This window comes from Microtus oregoni, unplaced genomic scaffold, assembly GCF_018167655.1.
Source record: "Microtus oregoni isolate MIOR12 unplaced genomic scaffold, Mior012 000000F_ref0000247, whole genome shotgun sequence".
In the NCBI taxonomy this organism is placed as follows: Eukaryota; Metazoa; Chordata; class Mammalia; order Rodentia; family Cricetidae; genus Microtus; species Microtus oregoni.
The window spans coordinates 94,354,016-94,377,390 of NW_024543059.1; the positions used below are offsets into that span (position 1 = coordinate 94,354,016).

General features: G+C 38.6%; 2 protein-coding genes across 8 annotated transcripts in view; one reads left to right on the forward strand and one right to left on the reverse strand.

The window, feature by feature from the left end:
• Positions 1-1,151: 1,151 nt before the first annotated feature.
• Positions 1,152-22,598, reverse strand: LOC121443768 (DNA damage-regulated autophagy modulator protein 2). 5 transcript variants are annotated; one of them, XM_041645622.1, is made up of 12 exons: positions 22,463-22,598; positions 21,821-21,919; positions 21,444-21,565; positions 20,600-20,670; positions 18,240-18,371; positions 13,194-13,338; positions 10,032-10,099; positions 8,354-8,493; positions 5,570-5,747; positions 4,726-4,808; positions 3,470-3,562; positions 1,152-2,965 (listed from the first exon to the last, which is right to left on the reverse strand). In XM_041645622.1, exons 6-12 carry the CDS (start codon positions 13,322-13,324, stop codon positions 2,858-2,860), a joined length of 801 nt encoding a protein of 266 aa, XP_041501556.1. In that variant the 5' UTR covers positions 13,325-13,338; positions 18,240-18,371; positions 20,600-20,670; positions 21,444-21,565; positions 21,821-21,919; positions 22,463-22,598; the 3' UTR covers positions 1,152-2,857. The 5 variants fall into 5 exon arrangements, with proteins under 5 accessions (XP_041501556.1, XP_041501517.1, XP_041501626.1 ...); XM_041645583.1 differs by having other exon boundaries at positions 21,404-21,565; XM_041645692.1 differs by lacking the exon at positions 21,444-21,565.
• LOC121443507 (choline/ethanolaminephosphotransferase 1) overlaps positions 22,138-23,375 on the forward strand; it is a 41,305-nt gene continuing 40,067 nt past the window's right edge. For 2 of the 3 annotated variants that reach the window (XM_041645382.1, XM_041645296.1), the window contains exon 1: positions 22,594-22,709. The gene's annotated coding sequence lies outside the window, so the exon portion shown is untranslated. Of the gene's footprint in view, positions 22,330-22,593; positions 22,710-23,375 lie in introns of those variants that run through there. The other variant, XM_041645506.1, reaches the window with a different exon arrangement.

A 23,375-nucleotide genomic window follows, 5' to 3' on the forward strand; every position in this document is an offset into this window, starting at 1 on the left:
ATATGACACTATTCCAGAAATATACAAGGCCTTATTATAAATATTAATGTACTAAATATCAAGTTTGATCAAAAGGAAATTTGCTGAGAAAGGGAAAAATGGTCTTCCCTAGAGAAGAGCACATTTACTGGCTATCCAATACCAAATGGTCAGCCCTGAAAAGACACATAAAAATAATATTATACAAACAGAGCAAGTTATACTTACAGATTTATACCTATCCACACACACATACACATTTACAAGTGCACACACTCGGGCTTATAAAACAATGGGCAAAAGAGGTCATGAACTTGAAAGAAAGCATGGAAGGGTATATGGCATGGTCTGGAATGATGAAAGGGAAGGGAGAAATGATGCAATTACATAACATAAGAAAGTTTTTTAAAAAAGTAAAGCAGCTTAGGCTACTTCTACCTTTTGATTCTGTCATATTTTACAGTGTTCCCAACAATATTCAACAGACACAAAACACAAGGAAAGAGAATCCCAGATTTTTAAATTCTAAATATAAAATACATTAACATTTCTATAGTACAATCCCATGCCTACATAAAATTGAGGTAGCTACAGAATATAGTTTGTGTATCTAAGACAAAAAGGAAATAAGAGTTTTCACTCTCAATACCTGCCAAGTTTATTACTTTAAGATTTCCTAATTGGAAAGCTAAACACCTGAAATCCCCCACAAACAAAAAAAGGGGGGATAAAAGAAAAATACCTTTCTTATCTGTTAATCCATACTTGTATTTGGCAGTACTAGCAGGGATGATATACTGAGGAAGAGAGCCACTGCCTATCATCACTTCAGCCTTAAGGTTAGGGGACAATACCCCACATCTCTTGGTTCATAATTCCTTTTTTAAACCTATTCATGTTTTCAGTCTTTGTTACTTCAAAGGGTAAATGTTAACTAGTAGAATTTAAATACTATCAAACTAGTAACAATTCACCTTAGAACAATTTCTTTCTTGCCTGAACTGTCTCTCTAAGGGTAATGCTAACAAGCCTGTTTTTCTCTTTGCCTTCCCCACATTTACCACATTTACCCTCACGAATTTTCACTCCATCACTCTCCGGCTCAACATACCAAGGAAACTTCATAAACTGACTTGGTAGTAGAGAGATACCACAGGAAAAGACACTTTCCATGTGTGGTTACAGTATGGTTTTTTATTAATAGCTTTTCATGATTTGTGTGCAATTTGTTCTAGTAGTAGCAACGGTCAATCAATCAATGTTTACTGAAATGTCTCCCTTGTTCACTGTTGCATGGCACAGGCAAATACTCCATTTCTCCATTAGTCTAAGAAATTTCTTCAAAAATAGTTACTCATTTTTGTACTTAACAACTTATAATTGAAGTCTACAGTTCCACCACATAAACAGTTTCCTTGATACATTTAAAACTTTTCCTACAAGAGCTAGTTCCAGGACAGGAACCAAAAGCTACGGAGAAACCCTGTCTCGAAAAATCAAAAAAAAAAAAAAAAAAAAAAAAAAAACTTTTCCTCACCATCTTTTCTTCTGGTCTCAGTACCATCTCTTCTAAAAATATAAACCATGTGATTTTTTTACAAACCAGATAGACTACAAGCATTTTCTAGGTCAACTATTTTCTCCCTTTTAATCTTAATGGGGATCTAGAAACTGTCCTTTACCTATAGAGAAATCTAAGTAAAAACTTTACAATCATTTGCATGACAGGAGAAAAAAAGTTCGAATATTACTATTATTTTATAGTTAGGTTTTAATTTTGGAGTTTGGTCTCTTCTTCAGATCTATATTCTAAAAAGATCAAATTCCAGTAAAAAGGTTAATTATCTACTCAAAACTACTTTTACAAGTAATGAAATTTTCTATAAATAAAAAGCAAAGAAGCTCCTAACTGTAGTGTAGAGTAACTTTTATTTGTTATTAATCCTATCTACTTTTGTCTACAGACATTACAATCTTATTTAGGAACATCAATAATTTGTTATCTATTTTCACATTTATGTATTGTGCATGTGCATACACATATGGAGGTCAGAGAATAATTGGTAGGAGTCTTTTCTTTCCATTATGTGGGTCCCACATATAAAATTCAGGTTGTCATCAGTTGTTAACCTTTACTTTTATAAAGAACAAGATGGTAGCATACTTGTAACAAATATCTCTTTCACTATTAAAAGTATAATCTCAGAGACCAGATCTATGAAATTATTGCAAGCATGTATGATAGATCTGTTAGTACTCATGTATCCAGAATCAAATAAATATCCACTGATTTTTTTTTTGTGTGTGCAAAATTTAAGCCATCTTAGAACTCAGAAGAACTCAGGCCATCTCCTATTCCCAGGCGGGGATTCCACAACAATGATAACACATTTTTAAGCACTCTAAGAAATGTGTTAATAAATTAAATACAATCAGTTTCAAACCCTGATTCTAAATGTCTGCTAATCAATGCTGATTATTATGGGTCATAGAAAATGTCTCTCATAAAAGTGCTCCTAACAAAAGATGGTTTTAAAATGACTTACAAAATATTTAAGGCCAGTGATACAAACAAGTTGGTGTATTTCAATCTGTTTTTCTTCAATAAAGTAGCAAACACTACTATGGTATTATCCTTTGGTTTTATTTTCTGAGATTAAAAAGTCTAGGCATAAATATTTTTAGATAATCTAAATGACATCCTTTAAGAAAACTGATCAGTTGGCTCATTACACATCTCTTGATTATTATCGTTCATTAATGTCACTGTCAGCCTTGATTAACTGATTCAAATTTTCAGAGTATAATAAGCAACTTTTCTGCGTCTTTCTCAAATCCCTGAGAATCATAATTATCACAGAAGTATTTTACCCCTTCATTAAAAGTCTCTGGAAAGCAGTGGTGTTCTTTCATTGGTAACAGGACAAGGAGCAGTGTCATAGAGGGTTAATCCATGTAAATTGGCTTCCACCCGTAAAGTAATTTTCTGAAACAGAAAAAAAAAAATTATATAGAGAAGTTTGGTCCTTATCAGTATCATTTTGTGCTTCAAAGACTCCCTCATGCAGTGAGATAAAAACTAATCTAATGGGGAACAGAAATCACTGCCACAGGCATCATCATCCTGAGCACCAAGAGAAACGGGAAAATCACTTTCTGGCCTCAGTAAGTTTCTTGTTTTGCTTTCATAGTGTTTTGTAAAACTATGTGTTAGGCCTGGGCCTATGTGAATGCACACAGATTATAGAAGTCTATCAAAAATTTCTTCAGATATGCGTTGTAATTCCATTATCAAGGCTGAAATCTGCTTGCAATACACTACTTCCTCGAACCCAGAAATAATTTCACCACAAGTTACTCTTCATGTATCACTGTCTTTCAAGCCAAGTTTTAAACAGCTAATTTTCAAAAAGGACAGGGAATCTGCCAATGAAATATTCTGGCATTCCACATGAAGTCTTACTGAATGAAATTGAAACTATTTTCTTACCTGGAAATCACGAATGTAAGTCAGGAAAAATCCAAAGAAGGAAAATGACATAGACCATTCTGCTGCAGTGGTGACCATGTGAAGCACATAACCCTGAGTCAAAGGGGGAAAGCAGGGCAGTTCTGTGATGTTTCATTCAAAGACTCTATAGTATTTCTCAAATTAAGCAACATCAAATTCTTATAGCCCAATCTTCCGTCGATAATCAACCTTTGAGTTTTGAGAACTGCAGTACCTATTTGGAATACACCTCCTAAACCATGCTAGATGTCTGAGTTTCACTGAGAACAAATGTTAGTTTCCACTCAGTAACCAAGACAAAACAGAGTCCACACTGTACAACTGAGGAGTTACTTCTTTCCCTTGAGCCATAAGACTCATAAGTCAATATATGCAATCCTTACACTTAGGAGGCTAAAGGAAGATCACAAATTTATAGTCAGCCAGACCAGAGAGTGAAATTAAAATATATCCCTCAAAAACAAGAAAACAAGTTGTGCCTAGTTTGTACAAGACCCTTGTTTGACCTCCAACACTATAAATCCTTTAAAAGTATACATGGAGGGAGCCTGGGGAAATGCTCAGTTGGTAGTGCTTGTTGTGCCAACATGAGGATCTTCATTCTCTCTCCAGAACCACACAAAAAAGTCAGCGTAATGGTCCATGCTTCTGACCCTAGAACTGGGAGGTGGAACTAGGCAGCTTGCTGGAGCATGGTAGCCAAACAGCATGGCAACATCAGCAAACTCTAGGCCAGTGAGAGATTCTGTCCCAAAAAACAAGTTGGATAGCACCCGAGGAATGACACCCAAGATTATCCTCTCGCTTTCAGGAGTACGCGTCATACACACACAGGCACATTCAGAGTGTGCAGGAGTATACATGAGTGTACCTGTATCTTTATAAAACTCATAAACTCACACTAGGAAAATTTCAAGAATACTTACTATAAACTTTCGTAAGATCTTATTTTAGAGTTTGTACACTAACTTTAACATATATGATATAGTGTTGAGAGGGCTCAACAGTTAAGAGTGCTTGCTGCTCTTCCAGAGGAACCAAGTTTGGTTCCCAGCTCCCATGTTGGGCAGTTCATATTTGCATGAAATATAGCTCCAAGGAATCCAATGCAGGCATCCATGCATACATGACATACAGATACACATAAATATAAATTTAAAATTAATCCTTAAAAAAAATTACACACACACACTTTCTATATTATTTTATATTAACATTTTATATTAAGCTCTTACTTTGTCCTCAGGGTTCCAGTGTAGTTTCTGTACTATATCAGCACCAAAATCACTACTGTACAAAATTGATGAGCAAGTCAGCACTATAAAAAAGTCAAGGAAGAATCTCAGAGGGCCGAAGGTTTAAATTTGTAAATCCTAACCATAAACAGAACAAAACAAAAACCACATTAAAGGCTAGCTGACACATTTGTTGCTATGGTCTAATCCTATTTCTTTAAAGATTTAGTGTCACATGGCAGTATTAAAAATAAAGATCTACTCACTGGGCCCTCAGAAAATAGTTTACATCATCATAGCCTTTCCTTTCTGATCAAAAACTAGCAGCTCCACCATAAATTTTCACTGAATAATTTTCTGTAGTGAGCATACTAACTCTTCCTTGATTTCTCTCAAGTATGACTATACCAAACAATATTTTTGTTCCTGGTCAATTACTTAATTTCAGTCTGAATTTCATGTACAACTGCACAACATTCTTTAGCTTAGAGTGACTTTAAATGGACGGGGTGGAGGTGCCGGAGTAAGTACTGTCTCACCAGTTAAAAGCACATGTTGCTCTTGCAGAGGACCAAGATTTGACTCCCAGCACCCACATTAGTATGTCGCAAACATCCATCCATATGTTCAACTCCACAGTATCTGACACGCTCTTCTGATACTAGAGACTACTAGGTATGCACATGGTGCGCATGCATATATGAAGGCAAAACACCCATCCACATAAAATAATCTAAAAATATTAAAATTAACAAACTTGTACTTACATTGTACCTATCTTACTCCCTTGTTCTGTCCTCCTATTCTCTTTGAACAGTAAACCACACTTTATAACAAAGGATACTGCTTAGTGCACTTACTCCACACCAGATAACCAACAGGAGTCTGATCCAGAAGACTTGTTTGCTGTGGATTTTAGGTTGCATTTGGTAGGAAAGGATGGTTTGAACAAACATGTACAATGAACCCATACTAAAGGCAAGCACAGCTCCACATACATGTACAACAAATAGTGTTGATTTCTGAGAAGCAGAAAAAAATTCGTCAGTCAACCAGAGGAACTCAGACACATCAACAATATATCCTTTTAAAGCACAAGCCAGATAATTCAATAGAGCGTTCACTGGGTGGAGAAGCTCTGCGGATTCCAAAATCACTTCCCCGAAGTACTGGAAGATTATAGTGAAACCTGATGACTTTACTTACCAACAATGAAAATGGCAACAAGTATCCATGTTTTCTTTTTATAACTTATTTAACATTTTTATTAGGTTCTATTAAGTGTCAAATATTTTTAAAAGTCATTAATATGACCGGTGAGGCTGTAGGGATTTTAAGATACCACTCCATTTTCATGTTAGACACAATGGAGCTGAGCCATTTGACATAATTTGTATGAAAATCCTTTAAACTCTGACTGCCTAGAGATTAAAGGGACACAGAATGGACATAATACATACTAAATACAAATATAATCCATACGTTTCCACTCTTCACAGCAACCTTAGCAATCTATACAGGCAGTTGATTAGTAACAGAAGAGTGGATTTTTTTTCTGGGTCATATGTGTATGTGTGTTTCAAAATAAATGTATTTTACCTTAATTAAGAATTAAATATACACAATTTATTCTAAAAAAAAAAGTCATTAATATGTAAATGAATGAAAAAGACACTCAGCCCTCCCAGTTTATTCTATTCTAGTGAAGGTACACAAAAATAAACTTCAGAAATAAAGGCATTCCACAGTAAGGTATAAAATGGTAATAATAGAAAAAAGCAAATAGGTTAAAAGCAAAGAGCTAGGGATATCAGGCTAAGAGAGTTTAAATTCAAATGTAATTTAAGGCCTTCATGGCACGAGTTTGTTACTGATTATGCCACAGGGATTATTATTAGTTTGTACTGATTATTCCATAGGGATTATTATAAATTATAATGTCTTCCCCTTATTTACTTACATTCAATTTCTAACATCGTATTTTCCATCTGTTTAAAAGTGACAATTGTCAATATCAAATTTCTACAATCAAATTTTAAATCAAATTTTGGTTGAATCACTGTTTTTTGGGTTTTTTAGTTGGCTGTGCTTGTACTTCCTTTGGTAGAAAAGGCACAGAGGGAGCATAATGACTAAGAAAACAGGAGGGACAGGGTTCAGCTGAATATTATATACACCCTGTTCAAAGGCATTCAATTTATATGAAATTGTATTTTCAAATACAACATTCTAATAATTATTGGGCTTCCCCTTGAATACAAGCTATCAAATGATAAAAGATCTTTCCCCCAACCTTTTTAGTACCTTCAGGGTTTCTCAAAAAGTTCCAAAATAATTAAAGAGAGCTGGCATGCACGAAGCAGTGTGCTAGGTGCTGGAGTCAGATGGGGCGCGAAAACCACTGCACTAATAATTAAAGAGAAATATACTAGCAAATAAATAGGGAACTATTTCAACTGCCAATGAAAAAGAAATTAGACCCCAGTAAGAAGTTTAAAGGATGAGCTTTCCAAGACTAGAGGATACAAAGAGAAAACCCAGAATATTTGCAGTAGGATCCAACAAAACGACTTCCTAGGAAAGTGGGATCCACACTGAGGCCTAGACTTACTTAGGTCAAATACTTATGTAAAGGAGTTAAATAAACCTGCTTTATTCAAGGAACAACAAAATGGGATAGCATGATATACAGTGGCAACGTTAAGAACACAGCGATACAAAAATGAGGCTAGAGAACCTGATTAGAGTGGACCTTGGATCAGATTAAATATCTGAGTTTATTAAATTATTTTTTCTTAATGTAAATTCTTTGGAGCTTTAAGCAAGACAACAGAAAACTTTTTTTTTTTAAATGGAGATTGAGTAATGTAAGAGTGAATACAGATGAGCAATTCTTTCAAAGGGAACTGGCAGGAAAGGAAGGAAAAATGAAAATAACGAGAAGCAGGAGCATTTAAAAAATATTTAGAGGGAAATCAGTAAGTCATCATTCAAAATAACGCTAAACTCTCCTCCAAGCACCCCCTTCCTAAAAGAAATTATAAGGGTGATAAAAGGTGGGTGATAATGTTCACCACTTTAAGTGGCAAACCTTACATCAGGAAGAAGAGGAACATGGGGATATTTGGGTGATGCTAGGTCTGTGGATAAAGGGGTCAGAAAGGAAGCCAGGAGTAAAAGTCAGAATGTTCAAGGTGTCTCTAGTTGAAGGAGGAGGTATAAGCAAAAGAGAGTAATCTGATTCAAAATGACGAAGCCAAGAGGACTGGCACGGGGACCTGAATGAGAGTGAACGCAGAAAACAAAACACCAAGTTTAGATCTGCAATACATAAGGCCCATCAGTTCCGTCTGATCTTGAGGTGACCTCCTGCGAAGTATAACGATGTCTGTCTCGTAACTATCATGATTGTACTGACGAACAGTTCTAAGAATTTGTTTGTCTAGATTACTAAATGTGGATTCCTCTAATACTGAAAGTAGCTGCTTCTAAAACAGCTTAATTCTGTTAGGCGAAGAGGCAGGAGCAGCATGCGAGTAAAGAGCTCAGCCTTTCATTTTACCAAAGACACCCAAGCATTCTGGGAAAACACCCAAATTTTTTTTTGGTTTTGTTAAAAAAAACATACCTGGAAATTTGCCACAAGACAGAGTCCTAAACAACTCAGTATCCCAAGTACAAGGCCAACTTTGTTGAATTTGATGATAAGGTTCTCTTCAGGATTAAGTGCATAAACTTGTTTGTAACGAACATACATGGTAGCAAGACCTGGGAATTTGAAAAACAATGAAGTAATGAGTAACCAGGGTAAGAAAACGCCAGAGAAGAGTTCACAAAGCTGAACTGCTATCCAGAATCACAGATTGTGCTTTGGACATTAACTTGAAAGAAGGACACAAAAACAGCTGTAGATTTTAAAGAACTTCTATAGACACAGTATAGAACGACTTGAATCTCTGGGTGCCTGAACAAGCCTTTTGCCTTCCCTGGGCCTCATGCCTAAAATTACTTAGTATAAAACTTAGATAATAAGTGTGATGTATTCTGGAAAAATTCCCTCATGATATTCTTATTATATTAAACCCATAATATTTTTGGGATCAGCATCAAAGTCAACAGCAGAATGCAGATGGGACGTGCATAGGTAGAACAAAGGGCTTTCCTCCTCATTCCAGCCATCAATTACACAAGAAAACAGAGCCTGCTTTGCATGCTCATGATTCAAGAAAGGGCCAAATCAAACTTTCCACTGCAGAGTTATTACCAAACAACTCAGGAGTATAATAAACATGGCAGATACATGCTTTGTAGATACGTTTCTGAAAAGTATGAAGAGAAAAGATATATTTTTTCTAACTTCTATTTTTTCAATATTCTTTTACTTTCATTTACTTATTTAATGTGTATGTGTGTGTAATCACTAGACAGCCTTTGAGAGCTGTTCTTTCCACCCACCCAGTAGGTTCTGGAGATCAAACTCGAAGTCGTCATGTTCAGCAGCAAATACCTTTATCTCCTGAGCCATCTTGCCAGTGCTAATTTCTTTTCTTATACAAACAAATATGTATTGAATTGACAGATGAAATTATTTTAAACGACAATATTGATTATAAAATATTTTACTAAATTAACAAAAATCTGGCTCACAAAAGAGCCTGAATATAATTCACTACAGTGGCATTAGAATATTAATCAAAAGTGAAAACATAATTCCATCTCTACTCTTAAACTTTTAAACTGTTTTTCACAAAAGAATTTAGTTGTGCTCAGTTTTACCCACAGTTCTTGATTTAACATGAGATGTTCAAGAAATCTTCACTGGCTGCTGGTGGTGCACGCCTTTAATCCCAGCACTTGAGAGGCAGAGACAGGTGGATCTCAGGGAGTTCAAGTCCGGTCTGGTCTACAAAGCGAGCTCCAGAAGAGTCAGAACTGTTACACAGAGAAACTCTGTCTCAAAAAAAATCATAAAAAAATAAAAAAAAAGGCCCTGAGGGATGTTTCGCTGTGTTTGGAACCTCTGTTTAGATAAGAAGTCAAATAACCATATAAATATTTCTTCAAAGTGTATTTCTATAATTAGGCTTTTCTACCTGTGATTTTTTTTTCTTGTTAGGCAGCAAGGTTTACTACTATATAACCAAAAGTTTTCTTTCTTTTTTAGGAACATAGATATAATCGATAATTTAGTAGTAACACATTCTCAAGTATAATGAGAGAATAAGCAGTGATACAATTTTAAAGAAGAAAACAACAATTTGACTATTCATTTGAGTGTTAAAACCACTCCTACTTCCATTACTTACCTAAAACGGCAGCAATATTTAGCATTACTCCAAAGAGGCATCTTTCTGGAGGTACTGTACCAGTATCACTGAAAGACAAAGTATGAAGGCTTCATACACTAATATCCTACCATATGTAACAAGGGCTATTTCAAAACGTTGTATCCTTTAAAAGCTCCTGAACTTGACTCATATATTTATGAGGAGAACATAATTTCAGTTTATAAATATTTGCCTTCCCTTTTTCTATCATTTCAGATTTTTTTCATTTCCATATAGATGTATATTTCCATGTAGAAACCATTTTTTTAAAAAAAAAAAAGCTTATCTTTCCATATGCTAAATGTACATTCTACAATTATCCAAAATTAGGAACATAAATATATCAATTTATCAGCTTCACCGAAATGTTCTGTAAGCAGCACTGGCCCTTTCATAGCTCTTGTCTCTTTGTATCTGCTGTTGATTGCCTGTACTTCAATTAATACCTGTTTATTAACCGATCATTAAAAATACTAATTAAACACCATTCGTCAGTTATTGTCTTATAGTTGGGGCTTTTACTGCTGTGAAGAGACACAATGACCATGACAACTCTTAAAAAGGAAACGATTTAATTGGAGCTGGCTTACAGGTTCAGAGATTCAGTGTATTATCATCATGGCGGGAAGCATAAGAACTTGACCATTTTAATGGCTCAAATGAACCTTCTTGTTTATAATTTTTTTAAAGTTTGCTGTTTTCTGTGTTAGAAAGATTATCTATCAGAAATAAATGAGGAAATGAAAACAATTGCAACAAACACAGGATAAAAAGTACTATTCAGACAAAGGTTAAAAAAAAGCAATTGATTCAAAGTCTCTAAGATATGTTTCAAAGGCTTCAGCTGGATTCCAGGTGGAATCATTTAGATAAAAACACAAGAGCCAGCTGAGCTGTACTTAGGGATGATATTTTCACCACCCCAACCCCATTTAATCCTTCAGCTCTTCCTCTCTCCCTATTTAATGCACCTTTTTCGTATAAAAATATTTTTAAACTTTAGTATCTTAGAAACACTCATAATTACTATTTTTCTCACAATCTCTTTGTGCATGCATAAACATGTCTAGTTATATCAGTCTTTTTACTTTCTCATCTATCCAGCAATACCACACATTTTATACAGTATGTAAAGTTATGCAATGGGGTCTTTAGTGTCAGCTTATTTCTAAAAGCCAGAGGGGGCATGTTAACATCTTAATACTTTTAAAAGTGAAAAATACAGAGAAAAACAATATCAACAAAAAAAACAAAAGCAAAACAACAACAACAAAAAAAATCGAAACAAAAACATATTACCAGTAAAAAAAAGGAAAAGAAGAAAAGGGAGAAAGAATTTTTTTTTATTTTTTATTTATTAATTTTTTTGGTTTTTTGTGACAGGCTTTCTCAGTAGCTTTGGAGCCTGTCCTGGAATTCGCTCTGTAGATCAGGTTGGCCTCAAACTCACAGAGATCCACCTGCCTCTGCCTCTGCCTCTCTGCCTCTCTGCCTCTGCCTCTGCCTCTGAGTGATGGGTTTAAAGGTGTGCGCCACCACTGCCTGGCTGAAAGAATTTTTTTAAAACATGAACAATAAAACAAACTCTGGAAGGCAAGCTACCAAGGCAAGTGGGGACTCCTGGAGTGAAGAAGGAACTTCCACTTCAGTTTTCAAAAAATTTCTCATTTTGAATTTATTTTTATGTGTGTGTGTGTGCCTGTATGGGCCAGAAGAAGGCATCAAGTCCCCTGAAACTGGAGTGGCAGGCAGCTGAGAGCTATTCTATGTGGGCACTGGGAACCAAACGTGGGTCCTCTGTAACTGCAAGCATTTTTAATGATTGAGTTAGCCAGCCGTAGAGACTTCCTGCTTATAGCAACATCATCTTGTTAAATCTGCTGCGATAACTGCTTGCTGCTTCTCTATTTTAAAAAGATGGGTGAGGGTGCTAAAAGGCAGCACAGCTGTTAACTGGCTGCTCTGACAAAGAACCTGGCTCAGTCTCCAGCACTCACATGGCTGCTTACCACCCTCTGTAACTCCAGTTCCAAGGGCTTTGGAGCACTTACCTGGCTGGCACCAAGTATGTATGTGGTACACACACATTTCAGAATAAACACTCTTAAGAATAAAATTTAAAAGTGGTTATGAAGAGTACATGCGACACCCATAATTAAATTGTTAGTAGTTTTGAAATGTCAAAAATATAACATTGATAACCTATTGTTTCAGAAATATCTCACCAGCAGGTTTTGAAGAGTAAGAACACAGTCCCTGGAGTAAAACCACAGGTACGAGTCTTGGTTCCATCACTGAATTGAGTTGTATATCATTGAGCAAATACATACTTTCCAGGAACTTTGCTTCTCTGATATATCAGCTATTAAATATGCTCAACGTTTAGTCTCCAGGGAAGCATTATGAGTAGCTGGTGGGCCCTTTAAGACGTAAGGCCCAGTAAGAGGTCTTTAGGTCACGGGATGAACACACTTAAAGGGAATCACAAAGCTCTGACCTCCTTCCTGCTTGCTTTTGCTTTTGTTCCCTATGTACTATTGCCATGACATTTGCCTTGCCCAGGCAACTGGGAGACAAAGCAACCCTTTTCTCCTTAAACTGTTTTTCTCATATATATATTACAGTAACAGAGGATGACTACAGAGCCTCTCTTCTTAAATGAGGATAAATTTCTCTACGTCACATGGATGGATGGTATAAGAATTTGACTCCCTAAGGCATGAAGAGTACTCAGAACATTACCTTGTCCCACAACGAATCAATAAATACTTGCCAGTACTACTTTATTTTCCCAATATTACTATGTTTGCAACATCTTTTAACTTTTAAGAGGAAAGTAATTATAATTCTAGTTTCTGAGGCAAGTTCAAGCACATATTTAAAAGACAACTTGCTGAGAGATTAGAATTTATTAATTGACTCACCCTACTGTTCCCGTATTTCTCCATTGCATGGAGAGAACCAAATGCAAGTTCTATTTTATGTTCCCCTTTGCTACAATGGCAGCATAAAAATTTGAATTTTCAAATGAAACTTGAAAGGCAAGATTCAATGTAGACTACGAAAGCAGCATGGTGCTGGGGCACTTACCTAGACTGTGTTCCAATCCCAGTCCTGAAGGATGGCCAGGGTTCCACCTACCTGATGTAAGGCAATGCAGGATCAACATGGTGGAGTGTTATCGCAGTGATGTATGAGAAGATAAAGGTAGCAAATGTCCAAATTACAAGTGCTGACGGCAGGAAACTGAGGCCTTGCTGAAACCACCACATTTCAAAGAGGTTGTCTGCAGCAAAAGAGACAAATGAGAAACAGTAACGGATGAGCTTTTCTATTCGCTGTTAGCCACGCCCTCCCCACACCTGGACTCTTGCCCTACAAGTCTCCCCTCATGCCACTTCAGTGTCAATCCTGATTCTTCAATTATTTCTTCGCAGTCTACCTTCTCTCTCCATCGTCACTGCTACAACTCTACATAAACCACTATCATCTTTCACCAGATTCCTAGAGTAATTTTCTAACTGGACCCTGTGATGCTGTTAAGTATAAAGCTACCCTTCTGCATCATCAGTACCTCACTGATACCAAACTACAAAAATGCTCAAGTCCTTCATCTAAAACACAGAGGATTTGCCTACAGCCTACATATACCCTATACACTTTAGGGCATGTCTATATTATAATAATGTATATTGATAAGATAGTTGTTACAATGTATTATTCACATAATAAAAATATCCTTACATCTATAATACAGCTGGGCTCCCACCCCGGTCCCCCGCTCCTTATATTCTCAATCTACAATTGGTCAAATCAGTGAATGTGATCTTTTGTTTCCTAGGGAAAAGAAAGTTACTGAAATCTCTGTAATCTCTAGACTGGCAAATGTCTTATATACTGATGAGTTGGCTGGGCAGTGTAGCCTCTAGCCAACCTTAGAAGGAAAGACTGAGGCATGATGAGAGGATTAGGATTCTCATACATTAATCAATCATGCCTCTGTAATGCAGTTCCAGTTCAAATTCCAAAAGAGACAAATCAGGTGAACAGAAGTGACGGAGGATGCCTGTAATCCACAGCATAAATGCAGGACAGAAGACACCTAGATGGGGAGAGAGGCTCTTGAGCTACAGTGGACAGATGGGGATTGCCAGTTTGTGGTACATTCTGCAGCAGACCCATAGTTTCCCTGGTTAGGTTTTCTGGACCTCATCCCTCTCATCCAGGCCCTCATTGTAAACAAGAAATGTGGTGTTTGGAGCCAAACATGTTTTTTTTTTCTTTTGTCATCCAAGTTGAAACTAAATCTTTGAAATCTAGAGGTCAGTGACTCTCCGACATCTGTCTCAGCCGACCTGCCTACATATGTGTCGGTGTGCCTCTCTCTCTCTCTCTGACACAGGTCTCAAGCATTCCAGGCTGGCTACCTCATTATTGGGATTCTAAGTGTATACCACACCACATCTGGGTGACGAGGTCCTAAGGACTAAACCCGGGGCTTCAGGTATACTAGATGAGTCATCTATCAACTGAGCCATATCAGCTTCTCAAGAAGATAGTCTAGAGTTTGACCTGTGACTATGGATAGTAGAGAGAAGACAAACAGCAAAGGATGTAGGGCTTCACAATGCAAAAATGCAGGAATTCCAGGGTGACAAGACCAGCATAGGGCTACCCCTGATCACAGTTCAGGTTTCCTTTATCAAGACCAATGAGTGGAGCATGGCAGCCAGAAACAGAATGACAAGGAAGGCATGCTGCTGGTAAATCTGGCAAGCACCAGGGCTTCCACTGTGATCTACAGTAGCCTGGACTGGGAAGTTGATAGGGAGAAAGCTTGCAAAAGGCTAAGTTGATGGTAAAGGGGAAGTGGAGGAATATTTGCATGACAGCAGAGTTCCCACCATGACTGAGATACAGCTGCTCTGCTATTTCAAGAAACCTTTCTTTACTTCCTCACCCAGAGAGAACTACTTGCTGGACCTGCCTGTGAGTAATATGTCCATGGATGGCACAAAAATGAGCCACCTGGGCCCCAGGGTGCTCAGTGACCTGGCATGTCAGCAGAATACAACCATAGAAAGCCTGGGCTCAGCGCCTGCAGGCACACCACAGAGGAGCACACTGCCTACCTGAGGCTATCATCACTCCCACACCTCTTCTACACATTTTTATTATTTATTATTCTATGTTTGAGTCTTCTGTCTGCAGATATGTCTGTGTATGTTGGATTCCCTGGAGCTGGGGTTACAGTTAGATGGTTGTAAGCTGCTATATGGGTGCTGGGAATTGAAACTAAACCCTCTTCTCTGGAAGAGAAGCCAGTGCTCTGAATTGCTTAGTCATCTCTCCAGCTCTAACCTCTACACGTTTTTCAAGTCTAGCTTCAACTCAAAGTCCTTGCTGTTTCCAGCAGCAGCCTGTACCAACAAGGACATGGATCACACTAAACACTAACATTTTGTTTGCTTTTTCTCAGTTAATTTCAGTTTTAGGAGAACAAGAAACAGTTTTAGACACTATTATATTTCCAGTTCCTATACGAAGGGTTTAAAAAATTACTTAAATACATACTACATGCCATTTTCTTTTTAAACTCTAGACTGAAGATCTTTTGCAAAAGCAAGTCAAGAATGTAAATTATATCTTCATTTACTTAAATTTTTAGAAATTTGTTAAAAGTTAAATACATTAAAATTAAAAGTAATTGTTCTTAGTATTTCCCATCAACTTTGTAAATACCAACTCAATTTCCTTAAGTTTGAATAAGGGTCCACAATCTTCTACTTCCTTGTCTCAGACTGACTTTCCCAATAATGAAATCTCAGACACTTGCCACTTGTCATCTGCTTCAATCATATGACTAGTTGCAAAATAAGTATATTTACATTGCTAAGCAAGTTTCTTTTCCTTTATTCCAAAAAGCTACCAGTATAAACTTGATTCAAGTGATTTCCTTTCTAAACTGACATAATCTCAAAGATAGTTTCCCTTTCCTGGCAGTCCTTAATGTTCTATCAATATTGTCATTTATCTATTAATTTTTCTTAGCATTTCCCTGCTAACATCCTATGTGTGCATTTTCCACAGTAGGTTTGTGAGAGAATGACTCTGATGGGTACATTTACTTAGTCAGCTCTTACTTGCTACTTTAATTCCTGTTTCCAATAGTTTTTCTCTCAAGTCTGTAGGAATCCAGTTCTATTATTTGTTAGTTTTATCAAGTCTTACAGGTGCTTTTCTTAAGAGTTTGATCTTTTAGAAACCAATGTGACAGCATATCATCTCCAATAATTTTTTTGAAATAGTTATTTGTCTTTCTTTGTCTCTCTTTCTCCCACCTCCCCTTCCCGGGCTCTCTCTCTTTTGTTAGACAAAGTCAACTAATCTTTATTTAGTAAATGATAAAAGGCAATATAATCAAGCAAAGGCTATCATGTACACAAAAGGTACTGGACAAACCTATGTATGAAATAATAAACCATACACTATACTTCTTCAAATCAATAACTAAAAATTGATCATAGACCTCCCTATAAAACGAGAAAGCAATATTAACTATAAAACTCCAAAAGGAGAAAGACCTGCTTTTTTTTTTTTTTTTTTTTTTTTTTTTTTTATCCTAGACTGGCTAAGAACTCCCTATGTAGTCAAGAAGGCTTATGAACCCATGATCATCTTGTCTCCATCACTTAGGTGCCAGAATTATAGGCATGTGCCATCACGCAGTACCCAGAATCTAACCCAGGGTTCCCTGCATGTTGGGTGCTCTACAAACTGAAGTACCCTGCAAGATCCCTTTCATGTGTTTTATGGCTTCCAACCATGACCTTGTATTTGTGTGATCTTAAATCTGAAAGCATTCTAAACTCTAGATCCTTAAACTACGCATCATGAAAACTCTGGTAACAGGAAAAGGTTATCTGAACAAACAACAATCGAGCAGTAATCCAAATTCAGCAGGGTAACGAACCCAGAAATACCTGGGTTTTTGCCTGGGCTTGCATTGCACAAGTTCCACGCAGCTTCAGCTCTGATCCCACGAGGTACAGATTGCTCTGATTCAAAGCTACTGTGCGCTAGTGATCAGGGTTTACTATAAGTACAAAGTTTTCTGTTCTTTAAAAAGCATAATGGTTTAATTACAGAAAACAAATACTTTCATACTTTTCTGTCATTCCTCAGTGTGTAGCATCTGGTTAGTACATCTTGATTGAAATGTGTTAGAATATTTGATTTTAAAAATTTCAGATTAACAGATCTGAGCCAAAACAAACAAACCAAAAGTCATTAAATGATTTCAGTTTGGGACTAGGAAAAAATTGCTAGCGAATGAAACGGCCCTAAGTGGACTTCTGCCACCCTGTAATACCTAAACAAGTGTAAGTAGGATAAAATCAAATCTACCCGTTCCCACAAACACAGAGGGTGTCCTCTGCCCTAGAGCAGTGCTTCTCACCCTTCCTCATGCTTCAGCTCTTTCATACAGTTCCTCATTTTGGGGCGATCCCCAACCATAAAATTATTTTTGTTGCTACTTCTTCACTGTAATTTCGCTGCTGTTATGAATCATAATGCAAATATCTGAGTTTTCTGATGTTCTTAGGCCGCCCCTGTGAAACGGCTGTTTGACACCACAGAGGGTGAGACTCACAAGTTGAGAAACACAGCACTAGAGTGTCAACTATTTCGTACAAATATTTAATGTAAAACTAAACAAGTTAATTTGTCACATTAGCATTTGAATGGTAAAACTATATGTATACCAAAGGACTGTTTGAAAATAAATTTCTTTATGACTTTATTATTAATGTTTGATTTGCTTACCTAGCTCATGTATCTATATACCCAACAGAATGTAAAAATTTCCCTGATGAGAAAGAGTTATGAGTGGAAAATGTTTTTAAAGACCAGTTCTAAGGAATTTAATGTTGAGTTTGAGTCCCAGAATGCATGTGGCAGAAGGAGAGAACTGTTATAAGTTTTTCTTTGACCTTCAAATATGCACCATGATATAGCAGAACAGGAAGGAACATGCATGTGTACACACACACACACACACAGAGAGAGAGAGAGAGAGAGAGAGAGAGAGAGAGAGAGAGGGGGGGGGGGGAAGATAAATTAATAATGGAGTATTCACGGAGAGTTTGTCCTTGAGTTTGCTAAGCACTTGGACTTGTTACTAACCTGGGCCAACTTTGAGTTAATGCCTTGGCTTCTAGTTTTTCAGACCATGTAGACTGTGGGCTGGAACCTGGAATGAATGATGGTAGGCGTCACACAGTTTCCACTTCTCAGATGGTATCTTTATTCCTCTGCCTAGACGTGTGGAGAAAACAGACAAACTTCAGTGGTCTCTCTCTGCCGAGAGGGAGAGATTTTTCTGGCCTTCCATTCAGAGTGTGTGGAGAGAGATCCTGGCTGAACTTGAGAGGAGGCAGTTCCGAGGACGTGAGTCATGTAATTAAGAGGAAATATTTGCACTCTATCTTACGAAAATATTACTCACTGATCTCAATACCATTTCATAAACTGTAAAGATGCTGTGAGGATTGTGTCACCAGGAGATCCAACTGGGAATCCTCCATTCCTGTCCCAGTAGGAAACAGAATTTTATTCCCTGCCCTTCACTGTTCTTTTTCTGTTAGAAGTCAAATGCTTCCAAAGAAGGTAACAGCTAGTTTATCTCTCTTGCTTTGGTTCTTGTTTGATTTTTCAGCCTGGAGGATTTCCCTTTTCTTGATTTGGGAAGTGTGGTTGGTTAACATAATGTTTTGGCATTTAGTTCTGGCTGGCCTTGAGTACACTACTGTCTAAGGTACTTTGAACTTAAAGCCCTCCTGCTGTCTTATCTCCAAGTTCTGGCTGGTGATGCCTGGTTGAAGAATTCCGTTTTCTTTCATAGAAAATGTGCTTTGCATTTAAAAAAAATATAATTTATTCAGACTTTAGATGTTTGGGTAAAAGGTATGCTCAAAACAGTTTGCTCATCCCACTATTAGTAGAATAGCTTCCTTCCTATTCTACTGTTGTTTTTTTTCTTCTTTTAGAACCTTCTTAATATTCAAAACACAGCAGAGGGCTGGAAAGACAGTTCAGTTTAAGCCAAAACCCATGTAAATAAAAGCCAGGTGGGGCATAGCTTAGAGGAGGAAAAGACAGGATTCCTGGGGCTCACTAGTCAGCCTAACCTACAAGGCACATTCCAGGCCAGTGAGACATTTTCTCTTTAAAAAGGTGTATGACAGCTGAGATTGTCCTCTGTCCTCAACAACCACATGCATGCATGTGCACCAGCACACACAGAAACATGTACACACACAGCAGAAAAGCTGTCTTCTAAACACAACCTGTGCCAATCTCTCTGCGTGACAAGTAAGCACCTAACTTGCGCTTCTCTAGTTCTTTACTTCTATAGTATAAAGGTTTAGGAAGGTACCTGAAGTGAATGAGCGATTCACTTCACCAATTGCAAGAACAGGGATCATCCATCATCACTTAATACTGCCTGAATGAACAAAAAACGAACATCAAATCATCTTAACTCTAGTAGCTGGTCTTGTATTTTTTATATCAATAAGCAGCATTATCATTTCTTAGATTCTTAGGACTTCACAGTCACTCATGCAGAGAAGGCTCTCTTCAAAATCCTCACGTTATCCCTAAATAATGACAATTCTATTCTGTAAGTCACTTATGCCTTCTTCCATCCTTCTGCTCACTGTCCAGTGTACCCACTCTTGTTTAGATTCTCCATTTCTGGTTGAACTGCTCCCCTCCACCACAAACCATTCAATCTGCATTTCCAAATTAACTATTCCCCTATATAACACCTTTTAAAAAGTAAAACTATATGATATTGGGCAAGCCCCAAAACTCATCTGAGGCAGCTTCTCCTGTGACAAGTGGAGGTATTTTGAGCACAGAATGCACTATGCATGCAGTACTAGAAAAGGACATGTACCTATTTAAACTAATATGTAATAAAATTGCAAATTTCAGTTCCTCTGTTGCATTCATCACAATCCAAATGCTCAGAGCCAGTCTAGTGGCTGGCAACAAGACAATAAAAGTACAGAACGTTTCCTTATCATGGAAAAGTTTCAGCAGACGATGCTAGATAGTTATTGTAAAAGTTACTGTGACAAGGGAAGGAACTAACACAATGGTGGTGCAATGAGTAGTCGCTTTTAAGTAGTCAAATACTTTAAAGCTACATTTATGTATCGGTGTGTGTGTGTGTGTGTGTGTGTGTGTGTAAGGGGGTACATGCCAAGTGGCCAGAGAATAAATTTCAGGACTGTTTAGGAATGTTTTCTCCTTCTATTACGTGTGTCAAAGGGATTGAACTCAGGTCTTCAGACTTGCTGGCGATTATCTTACATGCTGAGCCATCCTGAAGTGCCAGTATTATTTGTTAAGCAGTCTAAAAGAACAGCTGTTTCAGTGAGGTTTGCTAAAATACTAAGTCAGATAACAGATGTTAGGAACTACTATAAGTGGTCAGTCAATACTTGTTCCTTTTTACAATGTGAAAGATAAATTACCTATTTTATGAGTTCCCAAATTTTCTGTCTTCAGAATGGCACAAGCTTGTTTCTTTCGCAAATCTTGAAATCTATGTACAAAGGAAATATGTTATTATTTCAACCACATGGTTTTAAGTAGCACAGTTCTTAGTCAATAAGCAGTATCTGGGGCCTGAACATTAGAATGCAGCATTATGAACAAAATGCTTTCTTTATGGAGCTGATGCTTGAAATCTTTAATCTCACTCACATAATTAAGAAAATGTTTTAATTGCAGGAAGTCAATTTTCTTATTGTTTATATTTCCCTAACCCCTAAACACACTGTGGTTTTTTTTTTTTTTCCCCACAATTATGACTTTCCAGTTACTGGATTTCAGGCAATTTAACTTAATTTCTGGATACAGTATTCTCATTTGAAATATGAGTATAAAATACCATAATGATTTATAAATTTGGTAGTGGTAACTACCAGTACATGGCTGGGCATAAATTTCTTCGAGGTATGATGTATTTGTAGGCTTTTAAGATTCTAGCAGCTTAAATAGACAGTTTAGAGGCAAGGCAGGGCTTAACATACTGTAACAGTCTGCCAGAGACAACTGAGAAACTAAAACGCACAGGATGGGTGAGGAAGACTACTATTGCCCATGGCCTTCACCCCCATAAGCTAAAGTCTGAGAGCAATTTCAGACCAAGCAGATTAGAATTATAGAGGTTAAACATTTTAAGAAACAGTCAAGAATCCCTTTAAAGACACGCAAAGCAAACAAGAGGTCTTAAGTTCAATTTCCAATACCAAAAAAGAAAGTTTTAAAATTACTTGAAGTTAAAATGTTAACGAAGCATTTTGCATCTCTCACCCATCTTCTCTGCTTTCTTTGAAGATCCATGAATCAGAAATGCTGTTAAATTATTTTTCACATTAAAGAGTCATTGGTAATAAGATGAACTTCTTTATGTTGTCCCATCTAAGTGGCGACAGCTAAAGAATATAAAAAAGGCAAACTCTGGATGTTCCAAGTGAACAAACAGGGGGCCCGGGCTCGTTTTCAGAGATACACAGGACCATCAAGTCCCAAACAAAGCATAACTTTCCTGAACTCTAATATGGCCTCTTGACAAATGTAATATTTTCTAATGGCTAATCCTAAAGCCTCCAGTTACACGGCCAAGGAATGAGACTTTGAATTTGTCGCACTTGGGTACTTCTTTATAAATGAAAATTGGGAAAACTTACTCCTGTTTCGCTGTTGTTCAAAGGATGGCGACTGCCGGGATTCCTGGGACTAGTAATTTCCTTTCAGATGGGGGCCACTCCCTGAATCACAATCAAGGGCTGCAGACAGAGCTCCGTGTAAACCCAAGGTCAAGTTTCGAACTTCCCCAGCCCCCACCAGCTAGAAATAAGGGCTCAGGGATGACAAAAGGCACTCAAAGGTTTCGTTAGCTGCTTGAACAAAAGCAGAGTGTTGTTAATACTTTTTTTTATTTCTCCCTCTTATACTCCCCCCCCCCCCCCCCAAGTCTGGTAGTACAAGAGCTGAGCTGTGCCTGGGACAAGGCAAATAAAAGCGACACGAAGCTTGACACGAAGCACCACTTGGGGGCACGCTGGTGGTAGAGGTTCCAAAGAGAGAAAAAGTGGGGCGCGGAGGCCTCAGCCTGGTCGTCCTCCACCGCGACCTGTGGGTTCCCGGAGCTGGCCCGAGAAGGGTCCCGTGCACCGTGAAGCTCTCACGGGGCCAGGTGAGGCGCGCGCCCCGCGCGGCGATGGGGGCTCGCGCGGCGCCCTCGCCTGAACCTTGAGAGTCATCTTTCGACACAGCCACCAGCTAGACACCCCGGCTCGGGGCTAGGCCAGCCATTCTCCCCCACCCACCTCTAGGTCTTCCTTTCCTGTCCGGGACCCGCCAGCTCCAGCCTCAGGATGCAGACCCAGGCCGCTACGGGAGTCAGGGCGGAGCCCCGGGGCGCGCTCCCGAGCAGCTCGGAGACGCGCAGCAGCCCTCGCCGAGCCACCGCTTTACGGCAATCGTGAAAGTGTCGTGAACGTGCTGCCGCCTATCCGTCACTCAGTTGCCTGGGCTCGGAGTTTCTATTTCTAGGCTTGTGCTTGTTGGGTCGGGGTAAGGCTGCGGGGGCCCGGCCTGGGCAAGTGGCGGGGATGTCGCGGACGGGGTGGGGTGCGTTTCTCCCGGGAGGAGTGGAGCAAGCGCAGGAGGCTCTGGGCTGCACATAACTGGGTGGCTGCGGACGGACTAGTTGAGGCGACCGCCGTCCTTGCTGGCGCCCGGTGGCCTCGCGCGCGGGGTTGTGGGGAGGGCGAGGGGCGACGCTGGCGGTGCTGAGGGCTCTGGAGTCGGAGGTGGAGGGGCGCCTGCGCGCTGTGCGAGCCGCGGGTCGCGGGAGTCAGCACCCCAGGGTGGCCCATGACGAGCAAAGGGCTGGGGCGCTGGCCGCGCGGAACCGACCTTGCCTGGCAAGTCCACACCCTCCTGGCCCGGTGCTACCGAGTCCACGAACCGTGTAGCATCCTGTGCGGTCTTTACCTTCCCTTTGGAAGGCGGCGGTGAATGTTTCCTGGCTTGGGTCACGTTTCTTGTTCAGCCAACTTTTCTAGAAATTTCAGCCCATGTTGACAAGCTCAGAGATTGCCAGCTAGAGTTTATTTCAGTCGCGTTCTTAGAAGGAGATTGCCTGGGTTTGCCTGTGTTCCCAGGAACGCCTGGCTGAACCTCAAGTCTTAACATCTTAACCGAGTTTGACTTTTGCTATTCGGTGCTTGGCATATT

Coding starts and splice junctions, on each gene's coding strand:
- LOC121443768 (XM_041645692.1), bottom strand. CDS start 13,324: ATGTGGTGGTTTCAGCAAGGCCTCAGTTTCCTGCCGTCAGCACTTGTA. Junction 8,494..10,031: donor AAATATTGCTGCCGTTTTAG/GTAAGTAATGGA, acceptor TCAAATTCCCAG/GTCTTGCTACCATGTATGTT. Junction 5,748..8,353: donor GTCTTGTGGCAAATTTCCAG/GTATGTTTTTTT, acceptor TCTGCTTCTCAG/AAATCAACACTATTTGTTGT.